The sequence below is a fragment of the Hypomesus transpacificus genome, chromosome 20 (assembly GCF_021917145.1).
Source record: "Hypomesus transpacificus isolate Combined female chromosome 20, fHypTra1, whole genome shotgun sequence".
NCBI classification, from domain to species: Eukaryota; Metazoa; Chordata; class Actinopteri; order Osmeriformes; family Osmeridae; genus Hypomesus; species Hypomesus transpacificus.
In genome coordinates, this window is record NC_061079.1 from 691,850 (window position 1) to 718,596 (window position 26,747).

Sequence of the window (26,747 nt, forward strand, 5' to 3'; positions counted from 1 at the left end):
TCGCGCTGGGAGATGTAGTTTGATGTCCATGTGAATGTAGTCCCTTTGGAAAACATGGATCATTTACGAAACGACTAAATATATATTTCAAAATATAGGGGTTATTTAAAAATAGTTTAATGGTTCAAAGATTAAAATGTACTATGTAATTACGATTTAATGTTACATTATTTTCGACCACATTTTTCATAGGGGACATAATATTTTTCTGAATGTAGAGGAATTATTGATTAATAAACAATCATTAGACAAAACTATTTCATTCATAACTACAGTTTATATGCAAAATAGTTACATCATTTACAATAGCATATGAATACAACTGAAATGTACTTCACAACTTAAGAAGAGTAAGCGTGAGCGAAAGCATGTTTTAATGTGCAGACGGGGAAATGTTCAGCAGCATACACGTAGCTCTTGTTTTTCCCCAAACCGAAGCGAAAGAGTCTTAGAGTTTGAAGCTATTTGATTTTGGCGAGAGCCAGCGCTCTCCTCTCCGTGTTCTGGAACAAAGCTCGGACCAAGCTCTTCATCTCTGAGCTGGAGAACTCCACAGCCAGCGGCCCCTTGCCCTCCGCCCACCTGGACGCCACATCAAACATCCACCAGGGAGAGAAGAAGAAAAATCTCATTCATTAAAGATCCAACGACTAACAGAAGTAGTAGTAGAGAGAACGCATGGAGAGGCACAGGTCCTGTGCCACATTCAAACACATGATTTCTTACTGGTGGGCTGGTCAAACATGATTTTTTATTGGTGGGCTGGTCAAACACATGATTTCTTATTGGTGGGCTGGTAAAACACATGATTTCTTATTGGTGGACTGGTCAAACATGATTTCTTATTGGTTGCCAGACAGGGCGCAGGGTGAGAGCTGTGCAGGTACCTGTCCACGATGTCCTGCAGACTGGCTCTCAGAATCATCACCAGCTCCCTGAAGGTCATCCACTTCTTCACGTACACAGGAACCTGCTCCTGGTACTTCCTGTTCCTGTTGTCCTCAGCCAGCGGCGTGAACACCAGAGGTCCTTCCTCCATGATGGTCTGACAGATCATGTGCAGGTTCTCGCCATCCTCAGTGGAGATGTCCTGATACACCAGACCAAAACACAAGAATAACAAATCGTCCTTTTCGTAGACCTTGGGATTTTGTGTCGGTCGAAACGGGAAACGAATGCAAAAGACTTGGTGAATGAAAGCAGGAACTTTACCTCCAACATCATGATCTTGGCCATGACCTCAGATATGGCTGTGTTCAGAAGCGTTCCCATGGCTTTGCAGTAGATGGTTACAGGCAGAACGTCCTTCCAGACTGTCCCCAGCCTCTTCAGCTGGTGAATCACCTGCAGGCAGGAGACAGAGAGGAATGCAGGTGTTACATGTAGGGGGAAAAGAGGTGTGTCTTTGCAGTCTTGTCGGTGGCTGTTATCCATCCAGGATTCATTTGGACGTGGAGCCCTAAACATGTGAACAGACCCCCTGCCGGCAGCTGTAAACATGTGAACAGACCCCCTTGCTGGGACACTCACCTGCCGGACAGCCTTGTTGGCTGCTGTGTAGTTGTCAGTGTCGTCCAGGTTGGCCAGGTTACGGGCGGTGGACAGGCGCTCCAGCATCTCTGCTCGCTGGACGTTCATCTGAGCCAGGAAGCACTGGGCACCTGGGTAGACGTGGAGACTCTGATCCTCAGTGGTACATTCAATATGCATCTGGCATCCGGTCAATATGCAACGACTGGAGAGTTAGCGAGGAGAAACAATTTTTTTTTAAAACTTTTATCAAACTTTTATCAAACTCTCTCCCTTTCACTCTCCTCTCCCTCCCCACCTTTCCGCCCCTCCCCTCCCCTACCCAGTTTCCTGAAGCCAGGCACCAGATCGACGAAGGTGGCGGCTCCTCCGCTGAGCGGCTCGGGCAGGTGAGGTCTGAACTGGTGCCCCAGGGTGAGCAGGTGGTGGGCGATGTACATGCAGTTGTTATGCTGGATGGCAGCCAGGTGGGGGAACTTCAGCAGGTTGTCCCTGGGGGGGGGGGGGGGGGGGGGGAAACATGAGTTCCTGAGATGGCCTCAAGGAAACTTAGAGGTCTTCATAAAAAAGGGCAAATAAGATGTTATACATTGTACATCAATTATCAAGACAGGGATTCAGTCAAAGTATTCCTTTATTCTAGGGCTTCATCCTGACTTGAACTGTGATAAAGATAGTTCAACTATCTTAAAAATATAGTGCTTAAAATTAAACATCTTAACGATGTAAACTATTTGATAGCCTTGAAGGAAACGACTCACTTATGATATGTAGGTACAACATCGTAGAACAGCTGGAATATATTCCTTACGGTGAAGAACAGTTGTGTAGCACTGGAAAAGAGATGGATGAGGAGAGAGTGGATGTTAACTTTTAGGTCCACATATTTAGGCCATTATACCCATCTACATTAAAAAAGCAATCTACCTACATTCTATATCCACATTCTAACGCATTCTATCCACTGCACAGGCATTCTATCCACTGTACAAGCATTCCAAGTGTGCTTCTCTGGCCATGCGTGGAGGAGACCCACCAGCGGCTGGAACTGTCCACGGCCTCTGACAGCGTGCGGAGGGCCAGTTCCATCAGCTGCTGCACCCACTCACTGATCCGACACACCGGCAGGCGCAGGCTCCCTGCTCCCAGCTGCTGCACGTTCTCCAGCTGGGCGGGCTCGCGCTGGGGGCCCCTCCTGGAGCCCTCCTGGGGCCCCCGGCCCCCTGCCTGGTCCGGCAGCTTGGGGATGGACAGCCTGGTGTCTGGGCTGATCTTGGTGGAGGACAAACACACTTCTGGTGAGGTTTGGTGTCATAACAAGCTTTGTTTTCCTGGGGTGGACGGTCATTGGAAGATGTTATCAGTGTGAAAGTTGTAACAATAAAAGGTAGCCCCAACTTCAAACAGCCCGACCCTCCCGTACTTTGACAGTGTTGTGCATCTCTGAGGTCATCAGTGTGCGCGCCGCCACGATGACATCTTTACACTTCTTCCTGGCGAAGTGAGAGTTGACGTCGCGGGTGTAGCGCAGCAGCTCTGTGGAGTCAGCGCTTAGGAACTGCATGTCTCTCAGGCTCCTCTCAAACTCCTCCGTCTCCTGGATCACCTGGACACACGGCAGAGCTGTTCCAGACCAGGTCCCTGATGGTGGTGCTCATGCAGCAGATATTTGCAGATGACTTTGTTGATCACCCTACCTCGCTGTATTTCCCTAGCTGCGTGCTTTTTTCAGGTATGGAGAACAACAGGCACTCGTGTATGATGCAGTGAGATATCTCCGCCCAGATCAGGTCCCCTAGCAGGGCAGACACCTTCTTCCCCCCCACAGAAACATCTGGAAGCAGAGCAGGGAGACCAAGCTGTCAACACAAACTGTCCACAGCACAGCTTCACCCCAGGACGGGAGCCAGATACAAGCGGCACAGCTACTTCAAACCTTGAGATTCCCAGACTGACACATTCCACAACAGTGTGAGAGGCAGGTGTGTACCTAGGTGTGTGTGTGAGAGGCAGGTGTTTACCCAGCAGGTGTGTGTGCAGGGTCCTGAGCACCAGCAGGGTCTTGCTGTAGACCTGGGAGGGGCTGGGGTGAGGTGCAGAGCTCTCTTGACTCTGCAGCACCACGCAGATGTTCCTCCCCAGCTGCTCCTGCACCTCCACACCCAGGCTCGGGTACGAGATCAGAGGCTTCAGCAGGTACTTCAACAGCACCTGGCCTGGGGGAGGGAGAGAGAGGGGAGAGAGAGAGAGAGAGAGGGATCAATATGGTGCCTACTCCTGCTACTATAAAAGTTTCTGCTGAATGTATAAAGGTGTTTGAGAGGTCTCACTGAAGAGCTTGACTTTGTGCTGCAGCTGTCCCTGGATGTCCAGAGCCTGCAGTACGCAGCATACCAGGGGGGAGGGGCCAGACACCAGAGGGGAGGAGCCTGGCTCTGCATCGTCACGCCCCCCAGGGCTCAGCTGCAGCTCTGTCTTCAGGAACGACGTCACATCCTTCAGCTCTGAGGACGAGGGGACACAACGCCTCGTCACTTTAGATCTTATTTTCTATTTCAACTCAACGTTACCATGGGAAATAGTGTAGGACATTGGTTATTTATTTAATTCAAGAAGCCCCAAAAAGCTTGGACCAATATAAAATAAGAATGTTTTCTTTCAGAAGACACTTTTATCCAAAGAGATGTACAAGGAGGGATGTGAACCCACAACCTCTTGATTTGCAGTCCGACGCTCTAACCACTGAGCTGTACCCACTGGTTTCACTGTGGTTGAGGATGTTTATAGCTCAGTGGTTAGAGCTCTTAATCACAGATCAATCAAGGGGTTGCAGGTTCGAATATCCCTGTTTGTGGTTTAGGATCAAATCCCTGATAGTACCTTTGGAGGGGGGCAGCTTCCAGATCACCAGGCTCTTCCACTCCTCCCCCAGGTGGTAGATGAGATTCTCTCTCTGGATGGTGAGCTCAGCGCTCAGGGAGCGTAGCAGGGGCAGCTGGGAACCCTTCCAGGCCTTCAGCGCCTCGACACTGGCCCGATTCTGGGAGGCAACATGGACAGCGGGGGGTTTGAACCTGCGAGCTCTTGAGCCAGTGCTCAAACGCTCTGCCACTCAGCTGAACATCTCACCTTTTCTAACTGTTGGGCTGCGAGGATGTACTTCTTCTCTTGCATAGCCTTGTGAAACTCCTCCATCGCGTTGTGAAACTGACAAGGAAAAAATGAGTTACTGTTGTGTGCACATTTCACCGTGTCAGGTGGGTCTGGAGGAGGGACAGGTTTACCTCTTCAAGGTGTCTGAGCATGGCGATTACTGTCGCGTTTCTCTCTAGCTGCCGTTTTAACTTTGCATACTCTGTCACAGCCTCATGAAGATTCTCCTGGACCTGCACAAACACACGTCAAGTGGAGATCTGGAACTTGCTCAACAACCTGCTTCTGAGTTCATACCAGGTCTCTATATAAGCTCTACAGAGCTGATAGCCTGTCCTTTAGATCCTCTCCTAGCCAAGGGCCTTACCTCAGTCTCAATGCAGTTCTGGAGCGTGCTGATCTCCCTGAAGACCTCCTCCACCTGCCCCACCAGAGCCTCGGCCCCCTGCATGCTGGGAAGGAACTCGTTGTATCTCTTGTTGATCATGTCGCATACCTCTTCCTGGGTCCAGACGAACACAGAGCACATCAGGGAGCTGATCCTCACCAGACTATGCAATCCAACGTTACCGTGTCACACATTGGTTCAAAACGTATCGTCAATCACCAGACATAGCTTTGGTTACCCGGTAAGACAGTAGGCCATATGTCTATATGGGTAGCTAACTGTAGTAAAGCAAATATCTTGATATTCAAGCTTCATTAGTTAGGTTTATAGCTCAGGAACGTCAGGGGAATCTATGTTGAATAAATAAACAGCATTCATGCATAACTTAAGTTCGACACGTCAATTGAAGTGTTGCATGTTACCGTCGTTGGCTAGCAACTGATTTTGGCTTGCTAACGTTACATAATCAGGGCTGGGTTGTCAAAAGTTGTGCTATTTGTCAACTCTAACTGACTAGCTAGCTCAGGGTCGTGTTTACAAATCAAGACAACGCTCTTCTAGATTCGTGGCAAGTTCACCTGATGCTGAAGTAGCAGAATTGGTTATCGACACTCTTCTGTAGTCTGATCGCTAGCACACAAAATCATAATGTCAGAGATTGGCTGGTTGTTTTAGATATCAAGACATATCTTAACTACATGGCTAGAACTGTTGTACGTGGCTTTAGCTAACTAGTGCTTGAAAACTCCCGGCCAATTCCTAGCCTGTGAGTTAGGAGCTAACGTCGTTAGCCTAGCTTGGTCCACTGAAGGTTCACAGCTTAGCTAGCACAAGCTACCCAAGGCTTACCTTTGTTTCCTCCACTTTCCGTGACAGCTTGCTTATTTTGTTGGTGAGGTCTTCTTTTTCTAGTTTTCCAGAGCTTGCTAGCACTTCTGTCACAAAAGACGCCATTCTTGCTACAGCAGCGATCTGGATTGCAAGTTAACTTCAGACTGTGCAGACCAGATGTTGTCGCAGTCAGGCGGAACTTTTGCAGCCCGCTCTCTCGTTATCCTCACTGTAGTTTTGGTTTAGCCATACCAGACGACCCGGCGGTGAGCCGGAACAACGTTTTAACCGTACTCAGGTAAAATAAGAGGTTCAGGAAGTATTGTTTTCAATTGCTACATGTATGGTAGAACCCTGTGATGTAAGATCATACCACCCTTTATATTTTTTTGTTCTATAGAGAGTCCGAAGTACCAAATAATGATCGTCTGGAAAACCTACTCCATGCGTTTCGATTTCCACAAAGAGAACCGAAGATGCAAAACGAGTTGTGTAAATGACGACTTCCTGTCCAGCCACAAGCGTACCGATTCCCCCCCCAAATTCAAAAGATCGTAACTTAATAATAGAAAATATTCAGATTTTTTTTGATGCACGTTTTCTTTAGTTATGAACATATATCATTCTTGTAACAGACTGGGAAAAAACATCACAAACCCATCTAGGATGGGATACCACTATTTGTATTAAATAAAAGTTTTCTTTTTTTTTAGTACACACAACGTAAAAATGATATTTAATAATGTGAAATGGTGTTGGGATGAAAATGTAATCGTATAAAATGATTTTATTGAAGTAATTGGACACTACACGTAATATGAAAATGCTAAATGATGGAGATGCATTCCTATGGCATTCACGAGATTTTTTGAAGTAACTCTTCTAGATGCAATGACCGGTTTACACTCTTTCTTTAAAGCGCGATCTGTTTATTTGATTTCCAGTATTCAGACCTACAACACTACTTCTTCCTCGCTTCTCTGTCTCGCACTGAGGGAAGACATTTGCACTTCAAAGGTTTTGTCAAACGAACTGTAGTCCACGCGGAACGCCCCCTTTTCGAGAGACATGCAGGACTCAAAGCGGTGACCCCAGAGTATCTCCTCCTCCGTGTAGGAAGTCCTGGCTTGGCACGTCATACCTGCAACCCAATTAAAGCAACATTACTAGTTTAATGCATTGCAAAGAGAGATGAGGATTAAACATATCTTAATATAGCTATCCTGGGAAGAGAAAACTGCATATCTGGTTCAGTTTAAAAGGTTTTTGGAAGACTTTAAAAACAAACCTGACGCTTCTACAATCCCTTCGAGGATGATGATGATCTCGAACCTTTGTCTCTTCAGAGACTCTGCGCCTGTTTCCCAGAACGGACTGCTGTCGCTGATAATGTGGGTGATGGTCTGGGGCTCCACCAACAGCAGCCTGTCTCCCCCCGTGTCGTACCCCAGATTGATTTCTGACTGCTCCAGGGGGATGAACTCTCCCTCTTTCGTCTGCCTGGACTTGATGAGCTTGGCTCTGATTTTGGCGTCCACCATGTGGCTCGCCCTAAGGTCTCCGATGCGAAACAGGAGACACAGCTTTTCGTCTCGCTCGGATATGACGCAGTGCTTGCTGAAGATCAGGGTCTGGGCTCTCTTCTGGGGCCGGGAGATCTTGACGAACATGCAGCCCACCATGAGAGCGTCGATGATGGATCCCAGGATGGACTGAGCCATGAGGAGAACCACTCCCTCCGAGCAGTTGGCCGTCACCATCCTGGACCCATAGCCAATGGTCCTCTGGCTCTCCACCGACAGGAGCAGGGCGGAGAGGAAGCTGTCCACGTTCTGGAAGCACGGCAGCCACTGCGGGTCGTCGACGTGGTTCACGTCGTCCCTCAGCCAGGCGTCCAGGAAGTAGATCTCGGCGAAGACGACCCACGTGACGATGTAACACATGGTGAAGACGAAGAGGAACCAGCGGTACTTCAGGTCCACCAGGGTGGTGAACAGGTCGGACAGGAAGCGGCTCTTGTGCTCGATGGGGCCCAGGTTCACCCGGCATTTCCCGTCCTTGGTGACGTAGCGCTGGCGCTGCTGCCGGCTCGCCGTGCCGTACGACGGGCGCTCGTCCCCGAGGAGTTTGCAGCGCTGCCGCAGAGCCTTGTCTCCAGGGACGCTGGCCGCCCCGTCCTCGGCGCCGTGGTTGCCGTGGTTGCCGTGGTTGTCATGGTTGAACGCGGCCACAGAGGGACTGCTGCAGCTCCACTTGGAGCTGAAGCGTTTGATGTGGCGCCCCCGGTTGGAGCGATGGGGTTTGGGAGTCTCTAGCGGCGCCAGTTCGAGCGGCTCGGTCTGGATGACGAGCTGGCAGGCGTCCGGCTCGGGGGGGAGGTCGTCCGGGTCCTGCAGGGGGGCGGGGGCGTCCTGGGAGGGGGGCGTGGAGATGGGCTGCTGGAGGGATAAAGCTGGAATGTTGTCATAGTTGCTGGTGTTTGGGGCTATGGGACTGGGGGAGACCCCCTGCTGACTAGGGGAGACCCCCTGCTGACTGGGGGAGACCCCCTGCTGAGACAGGAACATGGGGAAGTTGTAGTAGTTGTGGTTGCTTGTGTTTGGGATGATCGAGACTCTCCTGGAGCTGTGCATTACCAGGGCGTTTTTTGTCTGGACCTAAAGGAAGACACAGACGACATAAAAAGGATCTTTCACCTTTCTTCTTTGGAAACAAGGCATGAACCTCCACAGGTATATCTAATCTACTGTACCTTCTGTGGAAACAAGGCATGAACCTCCACAGGTATATCTAATCTACTGTACCTTCTGTGGAAACAAGGCATGAACCTCCACAGGTATATCTAATCTACTGTACCTTCTGTGGAAACAAGGCATGAACCTCCACAGGTATATCTAATCTACTGTACCTTCGTTGGGTATGGGGTGTAGCGGGCGGAGTCGGGGGGCGGTCTAGGGAGGTAGGCCAGGAGATGTTTCGCCGTCAACGTCTGTGCCGGGGGAATAGAGTTCCTCCGTGGATCGATCCTCTGTCGAGTCCTGTTGTCTTCGTCTTGTGCCTCCAGTAGTGCCTCTCTGCTGCTCATGGTGACAGACACCATATCACACCCCAACACTTCCTGTTTCAGCAAGACAATCAGACTGAGTCGTAAGGACTGGGTTTACTATTCCACTGCAGATGGAACATGTTGGAATTAGATTAACAGAAGTAAGGGATTGATGCAAAGACAAGCATGTCACGTTGGGATTAGAGTCGTATGTCACACCAGGACATGTTGTTTGGTTGAGTGGTATGGAAGCAGATCAGTCACATCATGTTTTGAAAGAATTCAGATTGCCACATTCGGGATAGCAAGGTATTGCTAGCCTCTGACCTCTCTCCTCAGACCCCAGGCTGTGATTTTATGACTGATCTGCATGTATGCATGTATGACTGCCTGCAGGTCCAGCTGGATGAGAGGGGCCTGAGGAGAGAGGTCAGTAAACATCTGAAGTCTTGGTACTCTCTGGTCCTCTCATGTGTCATGGTTGAGAGATGACCAGAACACCAGACTAGGCCGTGGTTGTGTGATGTAACAGTGTCACACTCACCAGATGGTATTTCTGCACTAGCAACTATCATTCCTTACAAACGCTCCTCCTCTCCCATCCCCTTCAGAGCGAAATCCTTGAAATAATCTCAGACTGACACTGGAGGGATATCATCGCCCTCCTGTCATGCGGAAACTAATTAAACTTTGGAGATTATTACTGATCCTCTAAATTAATCTGGGAAAAACCAAGGAACATGTAGATGGATTTGAGGAGATTACAGACTTACTTGCAAGGGTTTAGATAAGAACTTTTCCCAGATGTGGTCAAACAAACTGCGCACAGCTCCATGTGTACCGTAGTACGAGTGGCGGTCTGTGACTGGATAACAACAGCAGTAGTGGCATACAGACAGGCGGTCTGTGACTGTATAACAACAGCAGTAGTGGCATACAGACAGGCGGTCTGTGACTGTATAACAACAGCAGTAGTGGCATACAGACAGTTGGACACACACCAATATTGGATGTGATGCCACAGAGAGGCAGATGCCCCAGGGGTCAAAAAGACAACCACACTAAAGTTTTCCACTCTCAACATATTTCTGTGCCGAGGAAATGAAAACAGACCGGACACAGAGCCCTGACTGGAAGCGCTCAGGTGTAATTCTACAAACGTGCCGTTAAAGTTCAACTTTTCCCTTTAGTGTTGAGATTTACTTAGAGAAGGGCAGCGATAGAGACATGTAGAGTATTGATTGATCTGAACCTCACTGAAGCTAGGGGTCATGCAGACAAATGTCAAATTAACAAATTTATGTAAAACAATTTATATTCTGCAATACTGAATACAAATGTAAGGAGGTACTGGATTTTAAAAGTGTTACTTAATCTAAAACCCTCATGAAAACAGGACCTTGTAGACATTTTTGATTACATGAATCTAATTTCAAATGGCTTTAATTCCACTTAATTGTTCATGTAAATCTTATGCGAGAAAATGGTTTCATCAATTGTTAAGTACAATTCTTAGATCATTTTAAGAAAAATACAATTTCCAAAACATTTGGTCTATCAACCGTAAACCACCAAACTTAAGATGGCAGTTATCAAAAACATTTTCATTGTAACAAATATTTTCCTTCTACATACAATACTGAATTGAATAAAAACCAGCAGAGGAACAATAATAAACTGAATTGCCAGAGACACAACACACACAAAAGAGAGAAACACCGTCCAGTGAAGGGAACCCTTTTTGAAGGATCTGAAGGGCTGTTGGATTGATGACAAGAGAGATCAGACTCTGACACCAGTTTAAGAGGGGTGAAGCAGCAACTTAACCCTACCTTCAGAGATGTCAGGTGTGTTCAGCAGCAGATCGTCATCCACGCGAGAGTTACCAGTTGCTGAAGGGGAGAAAACAGAGGTGGTTTATCGAGTCGGGTGTTTCATCGCCTCTACGGTGATGACAAGGAAAACTGGCAGGGTGCCAAGTATCCAGCTGAGGACTGAAGGGCAGCCTCCCTCCCTCCCTCACTGGTCTGATCACATCAACATGGTAGACTAGTAATCTGCCAGCAGGGTCAGGAGAGGAGGGCAGCTATGAGACTCAAGCTGTGGTATCCACAGGGGGGCCGAGTAAACGAACACCACCACACCATCACCACCAACAACACCACCAGTGTACCGTTTGATATTGAGGTCATATTTAGTTGAGGTTTGAGGTTGTGTGCTTGTGTGTGCTTGGCAGGATGAAGTTATCAGATGCCTTGGTTTTACATCCGCTACAAAGCTTTGTCGACACTCTTAATACTTTTCCGACTACTAACTTTATAAAAATGTTAAAACTTTATAGCTGGAAATAAGAAAGCTGAAAAAGGCAAATGACAGCAAAGCAAGAAATTAAGAAAGGCAGAGAAGGAAAGTTTAAAAGTTTATTGAGCTTCAACACAGATTGCAAGAAGTGGAAACAGTAGGAGTGAAACGTACAAATCATTGAAAGAAACACAAACAGGGAGGTTTAGCGAAGCTTTGTTTCCAAGTCTCCAAGACCCTGTCTTCCACTGCAATCCTACAAGACTATAAAAATACTATTTATTTCACTTGTGCAGCTTGAAGTATAACCTGTCTGAGTTTTTACACGCTGCCTTTAAAAACCTTTACGCACATTCAAGAAACACCGCCCGCCTTTCAGCTTTGCCTCAAGACACTCAGTATCAGTATAGCAACGATTTCGTCTTAAAAAAAAAGAATATATAGCGAAAGCACGTTTTAAAAGTTATATATATAAAAAACTAACTTCACTATGAGTTGAAGTGTGTGGCACATATCCGGTGTCGGGCCTGGGTGTGATGTTTCAGCTCCTGTTTGACCTTTGACCCTGCTGACCTCACGGGGCAGAGGGCAGCCTTACTTGACGCTCACGACGGTGCCGTTGTGGATGGACTCCATGACGGCGGCCAGCCGGCTGCAGAGGTCATGAGGGGCGCTGGACCGGACTGTGGGAGGGTCCTTCAACACCACCGTCTCTGCCGAAGAGTCCAGAACTCTGGGGAGAAACTCTCCCAGTTTCTCCTGCAGGGAGTCTGGGGAGGGGAGGGAGGGAGGGAGGGAGGGAGGGGGGGAGGGAGGGAGGGGGGGTAGGGATTTAGACTTTATGTCTAGAACACACACACACAGCCAGGTGACCCTCACACACACACACACAGCCAGGTGACCCTCACACACACACACACACACACACACACACACACACACACAGACAGGTGACCCTCACACACACACACACACACACACACAGCCAGGTGACCCTCACACACACACACACACAGACAGGTGACCCTCACACACACACACACAGACAGGTGACCCTCACACACACACACACACACACACACACACACACACAGCCAGGTGACCCTCACACACACACACACACACACACACACAGACTGGTGACCCTCACACACACACACACAGACAGGTGACCCTCGCACACACACACACACACACACACACACAGCCAGGTGACCCTCACCGTCCAGGTCCTGGCCCAGGTAGGAGCACCACTGGTTGCGTATGGTCTCCATGGTGACCAGGTCGTCCTGCTCCAGCGCATCTCGGCTCATCAGGTGCATGCAGGGAATCACTGCCTCGTTTATGAGGGCCACACCCTCCTCCACCCCCTCTGCCTCCGTTGCCTTGAACATCATCGCTGCACTATCATTCACCTCCTGGGGGGAAAGGGGAGAGGGAGAGGCAGAGGGAGAGGGAGAGGGAGAGGGAGAGGGAGAGGGAGAGGGAGAGGGAGAGGGAGAGGGAGAGGGGAGTCACAATGTCAGTCTTGAGGAAGATGGAGCTAGACCGACTGGTTTGTCATCGGTGACAAGAGAGCAGCTGACTTTGAGGCACTTCCTCCGGTAGAGAGCGATGAGGGTCTGGTCCACGCCCCTCCTCTCTCCTCTCCTCAGCAGGGTGCCGTTGCTCTGGTGGGCGTGGCACAGGTAGCTCAGCGCCTCCCGCGGCCTGGGGAACCACGACAACCAGGTGAGAGCAGAACATCACACAGAGGCCTTCACACACACACACCACACACACACACTCATGCTTATGGACAGAGGTACACACACACACACACATTCCCATTCAGAGTAAACACACAGGAACAAGCACGGCTGGGCACGTAGGGCACAGACAGGTCGTCATGACAACACCTACTTCCCATGCTGGTAGTGTTCCAGGCCAGTCAGCAGGTAGGCACACACGGTCCTGAAGAGGCTGTAGTCATCATGCCACTGCTGAGAGAGAGAGACAGGCACACAGTGAGACAGGCACACAGAGAGACAGGCACACAGTGAGACAGGCACACAGTGAGACAGGCACACAGTGAGACAGGCAGACAGTGAGACAGGCACACAGTGAGACAGGCAGACAGTGAGACAGGCAGACAGTCCTGAAGAGGCTGTAGTCATCATGCCACTGCTGAGAGAGAGAGACAGGCACACAGTGAGACAGGCACACAGTTAGACAGACACACACACACACACACAGACAGACAGACAGACTGGAGGACAGAGAGGAGGGTGGAGGAGGGCAGAGAGGAGGGTGGAGGAGGGTGGAGGAGGGTGGAGGAGGGCGGAGAGGAGGGTGGAGAGGAGGGTGGAGGAGGGTGGAGGAGGGTGAAGAGGAGGGTGGAAGAGGGTGGAGAGGAGGGCAGAGAGGAGGGTGGAGGAGGGCAGATAGGAGGGTGGAGGAGGGCAGAGAGGAGGGTGGAGGAGGGCAGAGAGGAGGGTGGAGGAGGGCGGAGAGGAGGGTGGAGGAGGGCAGAAAGGAGGGTGGAGGAGGGCAGAGAGGAGGGTGGAGAGGAGGGTGGAGGAGGGCAGAGAGGAGGGTGGAGAGGAGGGTGGAGGCAGAACGTACCATGTACTGGTCCATGTCCATGTCTTCAGGCTTGATGAGGCGCAGCTTGGAGCGAGCCTCTCTCATGATGCTGATCGCCCTGGAGACAGGAGACAGGAGACAGGAGAGGAGACAGGAGACAGGAGACAGGAGACAGGAGACAGGAGAGGAGACAGGAGAGGAGACAGGAGACAGGAGAGGAGACAGGAGACAGGAGAGAGGAGACAGGAGAGGAGACAGGAGAGGAGACAGGAGACAGGAGAGGAGACAGGAGACAGGAGACAGGAGACAGGAGACAGGAGACAGGAGAGGAGACAGGAGAGGAGACAGGAGACAGGAGACAGGAGAGAATAATCATAAGGAATGAAGGTTATCGTATGTGTGTTTTTGAGGAAATACCAAGTCAGAGACAGGACAGATGCATTGTGGGGGACACGTGTGTCTAGTTTTGTGCCGACCTGTCGTCGAAGCTGAGGTTGCGGTCAGTGAACTGCTCCAGCAGGGTGCGCTCCACCACGCGGTTGGGGGCCTGGTTCTGGAAGAGGTAGACCAGGATGTGCTGCAGGCGGGGGTCCTCCTGGGGTGAGGCTTCTGTCTGGGACAGCTCCAGCAGGCGGGAGTACTCCTCGTGGAAGGCCTGGGGGGGGGGTGGAGGTTAGGGAGACACCTGGACCCGTCTCTCTAAAGATGGGGGGGGGGGGGAGGTTAGGGGGACACCTGGACAGGTCTCTCTAAAGGTGGAGGGGGAGGTTAGGGGGACACCTGGACAGGTCTCTCTAAAGGTGGGGGGGAGGGGAGGTTAGGGAGACATCTGGACACGTCTCTCTAAAGGTGGGGGGGGAGTTAGGGAGACATCTGGACACGTCTCTCTAAAGATGGGGGGGAGGGGAGGTTAGGGGGACACCTGGACACGTCTCTCTAAAGGTGGGGGGGGAGGTTAGGGGGACATCTGGACAGGTCTCTCTAAAGGTGGGGGGGAGGTTAGGGGGACACCTGGACAGGTCTCTCTAAAGGTGGAGGGGAGGTTAGGGGGACACCTGGACACGTCTCTCTAAAGGTGGGTGGGAGGGGAGGTTAGGGGGACATCTGGACACGTCTCTCTAAAGGTGGGGGGGAGGTTAGGGGGACACCTGGACACGTCTCTCTAAAGGTGGGGGGGAGGTTAGGGAGACATCTGGACACGTCTCTCTAAAGGTGGAGGGGAGGTTAGGGGGACACCTGGACACGTCTCTCTAAAGGTGGGGGGGGAGGTTAGGGGGACATCTGGACAGGTCTCTCTAAAGGTGGGGGGGAGGTTAGGGGGACACCTGGACACGTCTCTCTAAAGGTGGGGGGGAGGTTAGGGGGACACCTGGACACGTCTCTCTAAAGGTGGGGGGGAGGTTAGGGGGACACCTGGACACGTCTCTCTAAAGGTGGCGTGTGCTGCTTTGAGCCCCACCTTGATGAGGCCTGCCTCGGGGCCGTCCTGGTCGAAGGCCTGGCGGGCCTTAGCGATGGCCATGATGACTCCCTGCATGGCTGGGGTCAGCATCATCTGCACACATCACAACACACAACAATCAACAGCAGCCAATCAACAGCAGCCAATCAACAGCAGCCAATCAACAGCAGCCAATCAACAGCAGCCAATCAACAGCAGCCACTCTGTCCCCCTCTCTCCCCCTCCTCACCTCCTCGTTGTATCCGTCTGCGTCAGCCCTCACCAGGATCCGGCCCACGTTGGGGATCTCCACCTCCGATACGGAGCTCTCTGAAGTCTGCCTCTGCCGGCGCGGGACTGCCTCGCCTGCCTCGCCTGCCTCACCTGCCTCGCCTGTCTCACCTGCATCGCCTGCCTCACCTGCCTCACCCCCAGAGTCAGGCCCCGGGGCGGCCGCCTCGACCTCGCTGGCCTGGGGCTCTGTCTGGGGGGCGGGGGAGGAGGGGGAGGGGGCGGGGGAGGAGGGGGAGGGGGGGGGGAGGGGGCGAGTGTCTGCTGTGGAAGTCATCTCTGGAGGGGGAGGCTGGGGGAGGGGGGAGGGAGGTATTTAGAATCATTATAAAATGATATTGATGATCAAGTTTGGGTTAGGGTTTAGGTTATGCCTTCTCTGCCGTGTCAGTGATCAAGTCAGTGGGGGTAGATTTAGGACCACTACCACACGTTGCCACTAGAGGGCACAGGATCCCCAGTAATGAGGAAGCAGCTTTCTCAGGTAGATCAGAGACACCACTCAGCCTACAGGCCCTCTGCCACAAAAACAGGACAAAGAACTCAAATACAACGCTTATATAAGCTTATGTCATCAACGTAACATTGTACAACCCACTTTCAACAACCACACTACAGTCCGAATCCCCCAGTTAATCGCCATGTTACAGTTAGGTGTCATGCACACAAACACACACACACACACTCGGGGTCAGATAGCACATTCACGTTTTTCAATAATTCCCAGAAACACCCTGAGACCAGACCAGAGCAGACCCTTCCTGGTCAGAGCAGACCCTTCCTGGTCAGAGCAGACCCTTCCTGGTCAGAGCAGAGCCTTCCTGGTCAGAGCAGAGCCTTCCTGGTCAGAGCAGAGCCTTCCCAGACCAGAGCAGAGCAGGGGGAGGGAGGGTGGGAGGGAGGGTGGGAGGAGGGGGGGTGGAGGGAGGGAGGGAGGGAGGGGGGGAGGGGGGGAGGGGGGGAGGGAGGGTTGGAGGAGGGGGGGTGGAGGGAGGGACGGAACTCGACTACATTCACATACATAACAAGCGCACAATAACAAATGAGGTGAAAACACGAACATAAGCTCCCAACACGTGGACACGGGAAGGCTGGGTTCCTTCCTACCCAGGTCAGGGACACACGAGGACAAACACACACAACCAGCTACACATCATGGGGGTTTGGTAGTTTATCAGGCCACACACTACTACTAATACCAGTGACTCTACCAGGCTGTCATTATGCTGAAAACCCATCTGCAGCATCTTGGGAACAGCGCGATGCAGGAGGACTAACAAGCTACACTTGTGTATATAGAACACACGGCCTAGATCATCTGTGACCTATATACCTAAACGCCCCTCTCCACTCTGAACAAAGATGCAAACACACATACACACAGACACACACACACACACAAAGGCAGACACACACATACACGATAGACACACACACTGATACACCCACACAGACCCCCCCCCCCCCCACACACACACACACCTGGCTGTGCACCTCCTTCTCGGGGGCCCCAGGGGGGCCCGCAGCAGGCCGGTCGCTCCCAGGGCTGGGGGTCCGGCTTGGGGGGGCAGCCTCCGGCGGGGGGGGGGCTTCTGGACGAGCGCCGGGAACAACAGCTCATCAACACCACAGTTTCATAATTTAACAGGTGCTTTTAACTTCAGTAACGCACACATAGAAAATGTAAATATAGAAGGCCAACTGTTAAGGCGTATAGGGAGTATACACAAGTATGTTTTCGGTCTGTGAGGGGGGGGTTGATGGATGTAATAAGTTGGTACATAAACCCCAGAGTGATACACTTCCTATTTAAAGATCTAGCTATGTTAATGTAACTCCACATGATCTTTGACCTTCACCAACCAGATCTGTGACATCTCAAATCCAGGCTGAAACCTTACCACAGCGGCCTGGGTTCAAATCCGGCCTGGGGCATTGCTGCATGTCCTCGCCTCCCTCTCTCCCTCCCTGCCTTTCCTGTCACACTTCTCTTAGAAACTGTCCATCACAGCAGAAAGAAACACCTCAAAATACATCCTGAAAGTTCAGGACAAACCTTCATGTTCCTCCACTGGCTCCACCACCGCTTCCTCCTCCGTCACTGGGCTTTGTTCTGGCTCCGCCCCCAGAGGCCCTTCTGTCGCAGGGGCGGGGCTTGTGGGTCTGGAGGATGTGGGCAGGGCGGCCACGCCCCCCTCCTCCCGTGTGATTGGCTGCTGGCAGCACTGCTCCTCCCACTCACGGAGCTCCAGCTGGAAGCAGCGGTTGTCCTGGTGGACGTAGCGCCGCAGTGCGGGCGTCAGGGAGTCCAGCCCCTGCAGGGCCTGACCCGTCTCATCATCCGTGTCCTCTGAGGGACAGGAAGTGACAGGATAAACACAACGATTTGGATCAAACTGACGTCGAGTAACATCACCTAAACAGCTCTCAGGAGGATGTCACTGAGGGCATCTGAGAATCCAGCCACTGGTCTGTATGTTGGAAGTTACTATGGAGACCGGTCGTTATATATAAATGTCAAGGACTAGTTAGCAAATGTACGAACTTTCCCGACAGTTCATACATTTTCCGATATCCCCTTCCTTGGACCAAGCTACACAGCCTGCTGTGCATCTCTACCCACGTGAAACCTCCCGTAAACTAGTCCCTCCACGCACCGAGGCGGAGGGACGGGTACGCAGGGCGGGTAGGCAGGGCGCGGCTACCTGAGATGAGGCTGGGCATCCTGTCGTCGATGTACATGAGGCAGTAGGCGCTGGCGTTGGTCATCCCTCCATAGGAGTCTCTCACCAGCTCCTCCCAGGACGCCTCGCTCACCAGGACGTCGTTGTACTTCATCCAGCGCTGGCCGGCGTGGTCGTAGATGTAGGCCCAGTAGTGTCCAGCCGACGCCTGGCCCTCGTGGACCAGCACGGCGTGGAGCCGGTACGGCACCTGCAAGCAGCAAAACCACCCATGATAATTACATGATAACTACATGATAACTACACGATAACTACACAATAACTACACGATAACTACACGATAACGACACGATAACTAAACGATAACTACACGATAACTACACGATAACTACACGATAACTACATGATAACAACAGATAATAAATACTGATGATAACCAGCTACGATAACAAATGATGATAATCCCCGATGATAACCACAGATGATAACTGCTGGCGATAACCATATAAACATATTTAGCCTTTCTTCTTTACGGTTTGTTGTGGAATGTGTTACAAGTCGTCTGACAGACAGCGTTATGTTGGACCTGACATGCTGATGTGTGTCGGTGTGTGACACACCTGTGTGGAGACACACACAGGGATGAGGGTGGCCCTTGCTGGGTTAGGGGACCTGCGTGGGTAGAGGAGTGTGGGGGGTGGGGGGGGTGTGTGGGGTGGAGGTGTGTGGGGGGGAGGAGGTGTGTGTGGGGGAGGGGTCAGTCTGATGGACAGGATTAGACGAGAGACGAGGATCCTACCTGACAGAGACTGTTATCACAGTACATGCCCTCCAGCGCTTGACTGACCCTGTCGATGCTGGCCTTTAGTTCTGAGAACACACACACGCAGAGTGAGACACACACACACACAGACGTGCATGTTGAGACACACACAGATCTATTTAGTGCACCTGCGGCAAGTACACACACACACACACACACACACTCAGACTTTCTAGACATAACATAGTAACTGCTAGGGCCATGCAGCCAAGCTTCACTGGAAGAACAATGATGATAGAGATGAATGCTGTGGTTGGTTCAGACGGCTTCAGATCACCGTTCATGTTGTTCTCCACCTCGCTCCTCCAGCGAATGAGGCAGGCCTTGATGGAGCGCAGCTCGTCCTCCGACACACTGTGGGGGGCGGGGTGAGGGGGCATGTCCATGGGGGGGCGGCACTGGGTGAAGGGCTTGTAGATGGGGGTCCTCTGCTGGCACGAGGAGGGGTCCGACGACCCGGGCGCCCCGGGGTCAGGGTGGCTGGACAGATGCCGGAAGGATCCAAATGTATTGATCAGTAATCAATCTCTTACATACTTTCTATGAGAGTACTGTAATTACATAATACAATAATGCTAACAAGGCACTGCTACGCTTTCACAACCTTTTGTGAGTTTTTCTAAAAACTTGTATTCCCTCTGCCCTCCCCTGATGGTGAGAAGTGACGTGAAGAGGGTCAGAGCTGTGCTGAAGCTGCTTCACATGGTGAATATCTCCCTTCTCATGAGCGTGTTCACAGGATCACACACATGGCAGGAATACAGCGCAGCATGTTTACTCTGGAGGGTCTGACCCAGAGGTTGAGTTAAGCACTCCAAACACAAGGAAGCACTTGATTGAGCAAGCAGCAGAAACCGGAAGCTTCTCAATTCAGAGTCTGGACCACTGAGATGCAGGATGGCAGGACGTGTTCACCAGGCCGGCGAGGAAACCGACCAAACAGCCCCGACGACGACAACTCGAGAGTAAACCGAAAAGCTGGAATGAAAAGCCCCAAGGTTGGGGGTGCTTACGTGCTGTCGTCAGGGTGGGGGTCCGGGTGTGGGGGGCCCGGGGGGCCCGGGGGCGTGGGGGAGGAGGAGGCCTGCCTCACATCCTCGGCTGGGGACAAGCTGGTGGGCTTGGTGGTGGCAAACTCCAGCATGTACTGGAGCATGTCGGCTAGGGGGTACTTAGCAGGCCCAGAACCATAGTTCTTATAGCTGGAGAAAGGTTATACACAGTGAGGCCAGACTGGAACTGGATATTACAAAAACAATATGTCACACAACTAAAAGCAGACACTGAGGGCCTCATTTACTAACGTTGTGACCGCAGCTTAATCTGCGCCTTTGCCCGACCGCAAATAGCGGACTGTGTTTTTCAGCCCTTTAGTGTTAATTAGCGCGCCGTTAAAAGACGGAAGAAATGTTTTAAATAATTTAAAAAGTTCAGCGAACAGGAGCTACACCCACTGTCCCTTATACCCTCCCAGCAGCGGTAATCTGCGTTTTTACTCAAGTGCGCTGCCTTTGTAAATACGGTGCTATGTCTTTACCCGCTATTTCATGCCTGAAATGGGCGCAATCCTCTTAGTAAATGAGGCCCTGAGAGAGAAAGAGAGAGAGAGAGGAACAGAGAGAAAGAGAGAGAGAGCAACAGAGAGAAAGAGAGAGAGGAACAGGGAGAGAGAGAGAGCAACAGAGAGAAAGAGAGAGAGGAATAGGGAGACACAGAGAGAGAGAAGAACAGGGAGACAGAGAGTGAGAGAGAGAGAGTAAACTCACCACTCCAGTTTCTGCTGCAGGACGGTGAGTTGCTCCTTCAGTCTCCTCACCTCTCCTCGTCTGTCGTGGGTCTGTTGGACGTTCTTGTGAAGGTATCTGCTCAACACACATCCAGCAGAGGGAAAAACACCTGGTCAAATCGATCACATTGGCAGCCAACAGACCTGAGGTGGTGTGGACCCATGTTCCGCACCTGTCCATGTAAATGATCTGAGGGAACTCCAGCTTCTTGTGGATCTTCTCGGGGCGACCTAGCTGGGTGTTGAACTCAAACCTGGATAGTTCAAAGGTCAGGACAGGTGGCAGCTTTGAGAACCATCTCTGCAACAGAGAAACATCACATCTGTAGATTTTTTTTAACACCCTGAAACATAATTTTTTATTTATTTATTCTAATTATTTTTACCTGGAAGTTGCTCACCTCCCTGCCAGAGGTAATGGTTTGATCCGAGTGCAGAGCTTCGATCTCCCCCTCCACCATGGCACCTTCCAGACACTCGTCCAGGTTGTTGAAACCATTCACTTGCAGAGGGTACTGACCAAACTGCTCAATATTGGACAAGGTTTTACCTAAATATTCAAATACACATAGTACAACTGAGCACAGTGTAGATTGCTTCGTCCCGTGTGTAATAGACCCTGGATTATTTCCAGACACACAAATATCATATTTCTCTCATGTGAAATCCATATATTAGGGACTAATACATTGACTGGTTTCTTTATTAAAATGGTAACTCAATTTGATCTTTGTTGCATATTGCATTAATAACTCTGTTACCAAATAGTTGTCCAGAAGAGGAAGAGGTGTGATCTAATTAGTGATTAAATGATGAGTCTTTCATCACAGACAAAGACATGTTATTGCCACTCACCATCAAGGGTTCTCTCTGCTACAAACGTCCCGTAGAACAGCTGAACCATGGGGTTCTCCTGCTTATCCTCAGGGTTCCTGAATACAAGATATCATGTCAGAACAGAACATCAACATAACAAACACAACGTCAGCCTGAAGTGATGTCGAGGCCGGACTTACTTCCCATTGGCTGCCAGCTGAAAGGCATCCTCCAGCCAGTCTAGCAGCTTGTGTGTGAACTCACTCACATCCTAGAACATCCAGGAGACAAGTTACAGGAGACAAGTGTGTAGTGTGTGTGTGTGTGTGTACGTGTGTGAGTGCGTGTGTGTGTACCTGCTGGGCCTCGCTGGATCGGAAGGCCTCTCTGAGCAGGTCGACGGCGGCGGAGGGATCTATGAACCTGCGTGATGAGCCCAGCAGGAGAGCAAACAGGCAGCGCAGCTCCTGCATGAAGGCTACGTTCCTCTTGTCCTGTCACACACACACGTCAGATGACTACACACACACACTCATCCCCACGTCTCCTGTGTGGCACTTACTGAGTGGCTCTTGCATTTGTCCAGCAGGCGTTCCGTCAGGCAGTAGTTCAGAACCAGCCGGCGGAACACTGGGAGGTGGAACAGGGACTGAAACACAAACACACCTGGGTTACGGTGGCCTGGGTAACTGTAGCCTGGGTTACTGTGGCCTGGGGTACTGTGGACATGATGCTTTAAGGACAGATAAAGACCATATTTACAGACTTCTGCAAAGTCATCTACAGACCATAGAGACATATTCACCTACTAATACCAAGGACGATATCATATTTCATGTTCCCCAGGAAATGAAATAATACCTTATCTCACATTTAACAGTAAAGTGATCTAAGATACACCGCAGAAACATGAGCTGTCTTCCAAACATGGCCACTTAGTCTCCATCAGATACTAAAACATCATCAGTGTTTCACAAAGCAGAAAGTTCAACCTCGCGACCTTTAGCATTCCAGACTTCTCCCTCTCAGGTAATTAGTCCTATCTTCTAATGATATTTCCTTGGGGTTTTTGAGCTCCTAATCGATATCGGGGCATATCTGAACCAAATCAAGACGAACGAGGCCTCCTAAACGAGGGTCTAATCTAGCGACATAAACTCATTCCAGCCTGGCTGCAGAGTTCATCGCTCTCTCTATCATCACAACACTGTGCTATTTAATTACCCCCTCGCAGTCTATCAATATCAATGAAGGCTTGAGTTTCAGTGGAGCTACCTGATAGGTTGGGCTAAATTCAGTCTGGAATGGACTCTTAATAGAATTAGGAGAAAGCGAGAAGCTTTTTGCGTTGGGAAAGAAAAGCCCAAGCCTCATCTTCCCCAGGCTTCCTGACGTTCCGGATAACTTCGTTTGCACACTAAAGGTTGGTTAGCGACAACAAGTTGAAACGTGATCCTCAGAAATGTTTGCTCTGGTTGAGAAGCCAAGCGGAGAACACAGGCAGGGTTTTTCGAGTCTAAGATTCCTGCAGTTGGACACAAACCGACAAGTGTTTTGTTGTAATTTATTCTTGAGGTAATGTGTCCTTTCTCGTGCCACCAGATTCCTAAAAAAGGTTTCTGAAAGGTGACTGAGAGTATAATGTGGTTGTCACATGCTCAAGCTAATTAGTCAGTGTATAAAAAGCAGAGGTCATATTTCCTCGACAAGATGTGTCCGATATAATTTGCAGGCCGAAGCAAAAACAATATACCTCTCAACTTTTCAATCAGGGAACTTCCTCTGGGGGTTTAAAAGACACTTGTACAGCATAGAGTCCCTCCATCTTCTGAGTATGGTCCTCAAGTCCTTTCCTAACTCGGTTTTAGTAAACTATTTGTATTTGTTGAGTTACAATGTTCTCAGAGTTGAAGAGAAAGCTACAACACACACACTGGTGGCTTCTAAACCCCAGAAGACGATCCATGATCCCCTCTCTCTCCTCTGGCTTTCCTACCTCTCTAACTGGCCCAATCCCCAAACAAAGAAGCAAAAAAGGCCAGAGCCATCCAGGTGTTCCAGGTGCAGGCCAGCTCACCTGGATGACAGCGCTGAACCAGCAGGTGTTGCCTATGTTGCGAAGCCCCACAGGCCAGCCCTCCGCACGGAGCCAGTCGGCTGGACTGCAGCTCTCTCCCTGGGCCTCGCACCTCTTCCTCTTCACCCGGGCAGCGCTGTCCTCCGCACTCGCCTCCAGAGCCCTGGGACACAGCAGGACTCAGTGACACGGGAACTCACCTTCACGCTCACCAGGGTCCGTCCAGTGCGTACCTGGTGAGGCCTGACTGGTACGTACCTGGTGAGCTCCCTCTCCTCCTCCTGTTCCTCCTGGGACTGCTGCAGGCTCAGTGCTATGGCTGTCTGGAGGTCGTCTTTAGGGGGAGCTGCAGACAAGGATGGACCATCAACACACACGCCTCCCTCCTCCTCTCTTCCACCCTCCTTCCCCAGAGGAATCCTACCTTTCCTGTCGTCCCAGGCCTCCTGGTGGGCGTCAGCGGCGGTGAGCTCCCTGGCTTCCTGGTCCTCCCCTGCAGACTGAGCAGTTAGCAGTCCCACGGCATGGCTAATGTCCCCCTGGCTGGCCTGGAGAGGACACACACAGGGGGGGTTACCTCCTGCAGGGCCGGGGGTCTGGGGGTGAAGAGAGTGCTACTCACGCTCAGGGCTGTGTGGAGGACCTGGGCATCCTGGATGCCAGTGATCTCTCGGAGCTGGTTGATCAGCATCTTGGAGGTAGAACCAGGAGAGCCGGGCTGTTAGAACACAGACACAAAGTCAACTCTATGTTTTAGACCAGACATTCCAGACCTTTCCCACTTTGCGGAACACTTGCATAGCTCAAATATTTCTGCGGACGCCCAACACATCCATTTACTTATGACACGTTTAACTACACCACGGGAGCCAAACAGTTTGCTTTCACGGCTAAATGTATTTGAGCAATCAAAGAGTGTCCATCTGCGCCACAGTCAGCACACACTGTGAAGAGAGGTAACCTGCGTAACTACCACAGCCAGGTCAGGTGTAGAACTTCCGGTGAAGTTAGAAACTTGATTTTTAATAACCAGAACAGGTTGTTACCCCTTAGTTATTGCTCTCTTATCAACCCTACACTCAGATTGTGAGGCTTCTTGCTTTTTTTTATCGACCGATAACAGGGCGCACTCACAGAGATCTCTCCCGTTTCCAGGTTTTTGTTGGAAAATGAGAAAGGCATGTTACATTACATAGGGAACAAATATGACAGACCAATTATTTATGTGAGTTAACATTAACAATTAGCAAACAAGCTGACCAATAATAGGCAAACAAATTCGAGGCGAAACATTTGGAGACAAAGAAATTGAAATTGCAACATCCGGGATAGCAAGGTATTGCTCTCCTCAGACCGGACCTCTCTCCTCAGAGCCCAGGCTGTGATTGTATGACTGATCTGCATGTGTGCATGTATGACTATCAAGACAACCCTGCCATCTTAGTGCCACCTTAGTCTTCAATGACTCATCTAAAGGTAACCCATGTTCAGTCAGCCTAAATCCAGCGTGTCATGCAGCCAGGCAGACATACTAGCCCAGTCTTACACAGCTAGATGAATATGGACCAGCTGAGGGGCTATATAAAGTTTCCTCTCTGCACTAGCAGCTGGAAATGTCAGAGTAACTGTGTGAAGACTACCAGACGACCCCCCCTCTCTCCCTGCGCAAACACACAAACACACACACACAGCGAGCTGGGAGGAGGCAGACTTATATGGAGAGCTGGGTTGTGTGTGATCTCTCTCTCTCAGTCAGTCTCTATTTCGGGCCCTTGACATGGATAGCAGAGCTTCTGTTATCATTCCACTCACCATGCCTCTGGGACTTGACTGACACAAGCAGTGGGTGTTTCTAACAGGCCCAGAAAACAATATTCACACAAACACACACACCAAACATCTCTTGGTTGTGAACAAAAACTCAGGTGGAGGTCATTCCTTGTTGGAGAAGTCTGGGGATTGCTAGGAGTGTGGATGAAGAAGAGACATCTACTGCGATGTTTACAACTTCATTTATATTCTTGATGTAAAGTCAGGCTGTTTGGCAAGCTCCACTCCCTGTAAAGTCTTTAGTATCCCTTTTTCATTCATTAAAGCAAAGGTAACACAGCCATAGCCTATAATTTGGGGACTTAAACATGACATAATTACTGTATTGATGGTCGGTCCAGTATGACCTGGTTAGTGGAACAAAACACAGATACAGCCGACATGACGGCTGTGTAAAATGGGCCTTCGGGTATCTAAGTATTATTAGTCGTTACCAACTGTAAATGAACGTCAAACACCGCCTACATCAAAATATATTTTGTATTTTCTCCTTATCACTAAAATAGTTGTAAGAAGTAAGAGTGTTTTTGGTTGGTTGCTGTTGACTTTCACGTGCAAGGTTAGATCATAAATTAACTTGTTGCACTCTAGTTCTGTGCTCACCGAATTCGTTGAGTTCTCTCCATGTTCAATCTGCTGTTCGACTCTCATGGCAGCAGAGGCCGAATATCTTGATGTTTTTCCTTAGTTCCTATAGTCCCGAGTCAGACTTACTCCATCTGTCAAACACCCACACACGAACCAGGAGAGCCTGCGCTTCTTCGCATGTCAAAGAAAAACCGGGAGCGAGCAATTGACGTGCGCGGTCCAGTAACGCAGACCACTCGGATTCAGGACTCACTGAACAGAAATGTAGCAGCAGATATCCTAGGCAAATACACAATTCAAGTCCCCAAAATTCGATATTAGAAACACCCGAGACTACTAACTAGAGATTAATGCTGCGAATGTGGCTTAAGTGTTTTTGTCTCAGCCTATTCAGATTCAGTTATATTTAGATTACCAGCCAATCTTTCTATGCGCTAAAATATGTATTATGATAATGACAGTATTTGAGTAATGTATGTGAGGTGTTTCTTATGCCCTCCAAGGAACTATGTTTTCAAGTTTGAAAAAAAAGTCTCCCTAGAGATGGATGTTCCTCTAACCTCTAAATATCACCTTACCAGAGCGGGCTAATGGAAA

At 50.3% G+C, this 26,747-nt stretch overlaps 3 protein-coding genes across 4 annotated transcripts; all 3 read right to left on the reverse strand.

Annotated features, from left to right (window-relative positions):
- Positions 1–123: 123 nt before the first annotated feature.
- Positions 124–6,371, reverse strand: zw10 (zw10 kinetochore protein). Its single transcript, XM_047043353.1, has 16 exons — positions 5,921–6,371; positions 5,051–5,185; positions 4,815–4,916; positions 4,660–4,737; positions 4,411–4,570; positions 3,861–4,034; positions 3,552–3,746; positions 3,228–3,364; positions 2,954–3,136; positions 2,567–2,802; positions 2,292–2,363; positions 1,853–2,022; positions 1,531–1,661; positions 1,213–1,344; positions 888–1,090; positions 124–582 (listed from the first exon to the last, which is right to left on the reverse strand). The coding sequence occupies exons 1-16, from the start codon at positions 6,023–6,025 to the stop codon at positions 462–464; spliced, it is 2,334 nt and encodes a 777-aa protein (XP_046899309.1). The 5' UTR covers positions 6,026–6,371; the 3' UTR covers positions 124–461.
- A 349-nt stretch (positions 6,372–6,720) lies between these two features.
- On the reverse strand, positions 6,721–10,899 carry LOC124482815 (G protein-activated inward rectifier potassium channel 3-like). Its single transcript, XM_047043354.1, has 4 exons — positions 10,781–10,899; positions 8,811–9,020; positions 7,191–8,559; positions 6,721–7,043 (listed from the first exon to the last, which is right to left on the reverse strand). Exons 2-4 carry the CDS (start codon positions 9,000–9,002, stop codon positions 6,856–6,858), a joined length of 1,749 nt encoding a protein of 582 aa, XP_046899310.1. The 5' UTR covers positions 9,003–9,020; positions 10,781–10,899; the 3' UTR covers positions 6,721–6,855.
- Positions 10,900–11,354: 455 nt separating this feature from the next.
- Positions 11,355–26,459, reverse strand: usp28 (ubiquitin specific peptidase 28). 2 transcript variants are annotated; one of them, XM_047043265.1, is made up of 26 exons: positions 26,166–26,459; positions 24,355–24,450; positions 24,157–24,280; positions 23,991–24,078; positions 23,733–23,895; positions 22,218–22,304; positions 22,012–22,149; positions 21,856–21,926; positions 21,695–21,771; positions 21,226–21,389; positions 21,013–21,140; positions 20,820–20,915; positions 20,067–20,255; positions 19,331–19,533; positions 19,030–19,100; positions 18,252–18,480; positions 17,603–17,896; positions 17,029–17,138; positions 15,506–15,838; positions 15,274–15,369; positions 14,291–14,469; positions 13,854–13,932; positions 13,152–13,231; positions 12,836–12,959; positions 12,472–12,667; positions 11,355–12,019 (listed from the first exon to the last, which is right to left on the reverse strand). In XM_047043265.1, the coding sequence occupies exons 1-26, from the start codon at positions 26,211–26,213 to the stop codon at positions 11,844–11,846; spliced, it is 3,639 nt and encodes a 1,212-aa protein (XP_046899221.1). In that variant the 5' UTR covers positions 26,214–26,459; the 3' UTR covers positions 11,355–11,843. The 2 variants fall into 2 exon arrangements, with proteins under 2 accessions (XP_046899221.1, XP_046899222.1); XM_047043266.1 differs by having other exon boundaries at positions 21,241–21,389; positions 26,166–26,458.
- Between the last annotated feature and the right edge of the window lie 288 nt (positions 26,460–26,747).

What these genes read in the sequence shown, in the direction of transcription:
- zw10 (XM_047043353.1), bottom strand. Translation starts at nt 6,025, where the DNA reads ATGGCGTCTTTTGTGACAGAAGTGCTAGCAAGCTCTGGAAAACTAGAA. An exon ending in AGATGCACAACACTGTCAAA is followed by an intron (nt 2,803 to 2,953) that starts GTACGGGAGGGT and finishes TCCTCCACCAAG; the next exon opens with ATCAGCCCAGACACCAGGCT. An exon ending in GTGGACAGTTCCAGCCGCTG is followed by an intron (nt 2,364 to 2,566) that starts GTGGGTCTCCTC and finishes TCTCTTTTCCAG; the next exon opens with TGCTACACAACTGTTCTTCA.
- LOC124482815 (XM_047043354.1), bottom strand. Translation starts at nt 9,002, where the DNA reads ATGGTGTCTGTCACCATGAGCAGCAGAGAGGCACTACTGGAGGCACAA. An exon ending in ACACCCCATACCCAACGAAG is followed by an intron (nt 8,560 to 8,810) that starts GTACAGTAGATT and finishes GTCTTCCTTTAG; the next exon opens with GTCCAGACAAAAAACGCCCT. An exon ending in AGGGATTGTAGAAGCGTCAG is followed by an intron (nt 7,044 to 7,190) that starts GTTTGTTTTTAA and finishes ATTGGGTTGCAG; the next exon opens with GTATGACGTGCCAAGCCAGG.
- usp28 (XM_047043265.1), bottom strand. Translation starts at nt 26,213, where the DNA reads ATGAGAGTCGAACAGCAGATTGAACATGGAGAGAACTCAACGAATTCG. An exon ending in TGGACATGGACCAGTACATG is followed by an intron (nt 13,232 to 13,853) that starts GTACGTTCTGCC and finishes TCTCTCTCTCAG; the next exon opens with CAGTGGCATGATGACTACAG. An exon ending in ACCGGAGGAAGTGCCTCAAA is followed by an intron (nt 12,668 to 12,835) that starts GTCAGCTGCTCT and finishes CTTTCCCCCCAG; the next exon opens with GAGGTGAATGATAGTGCAGC.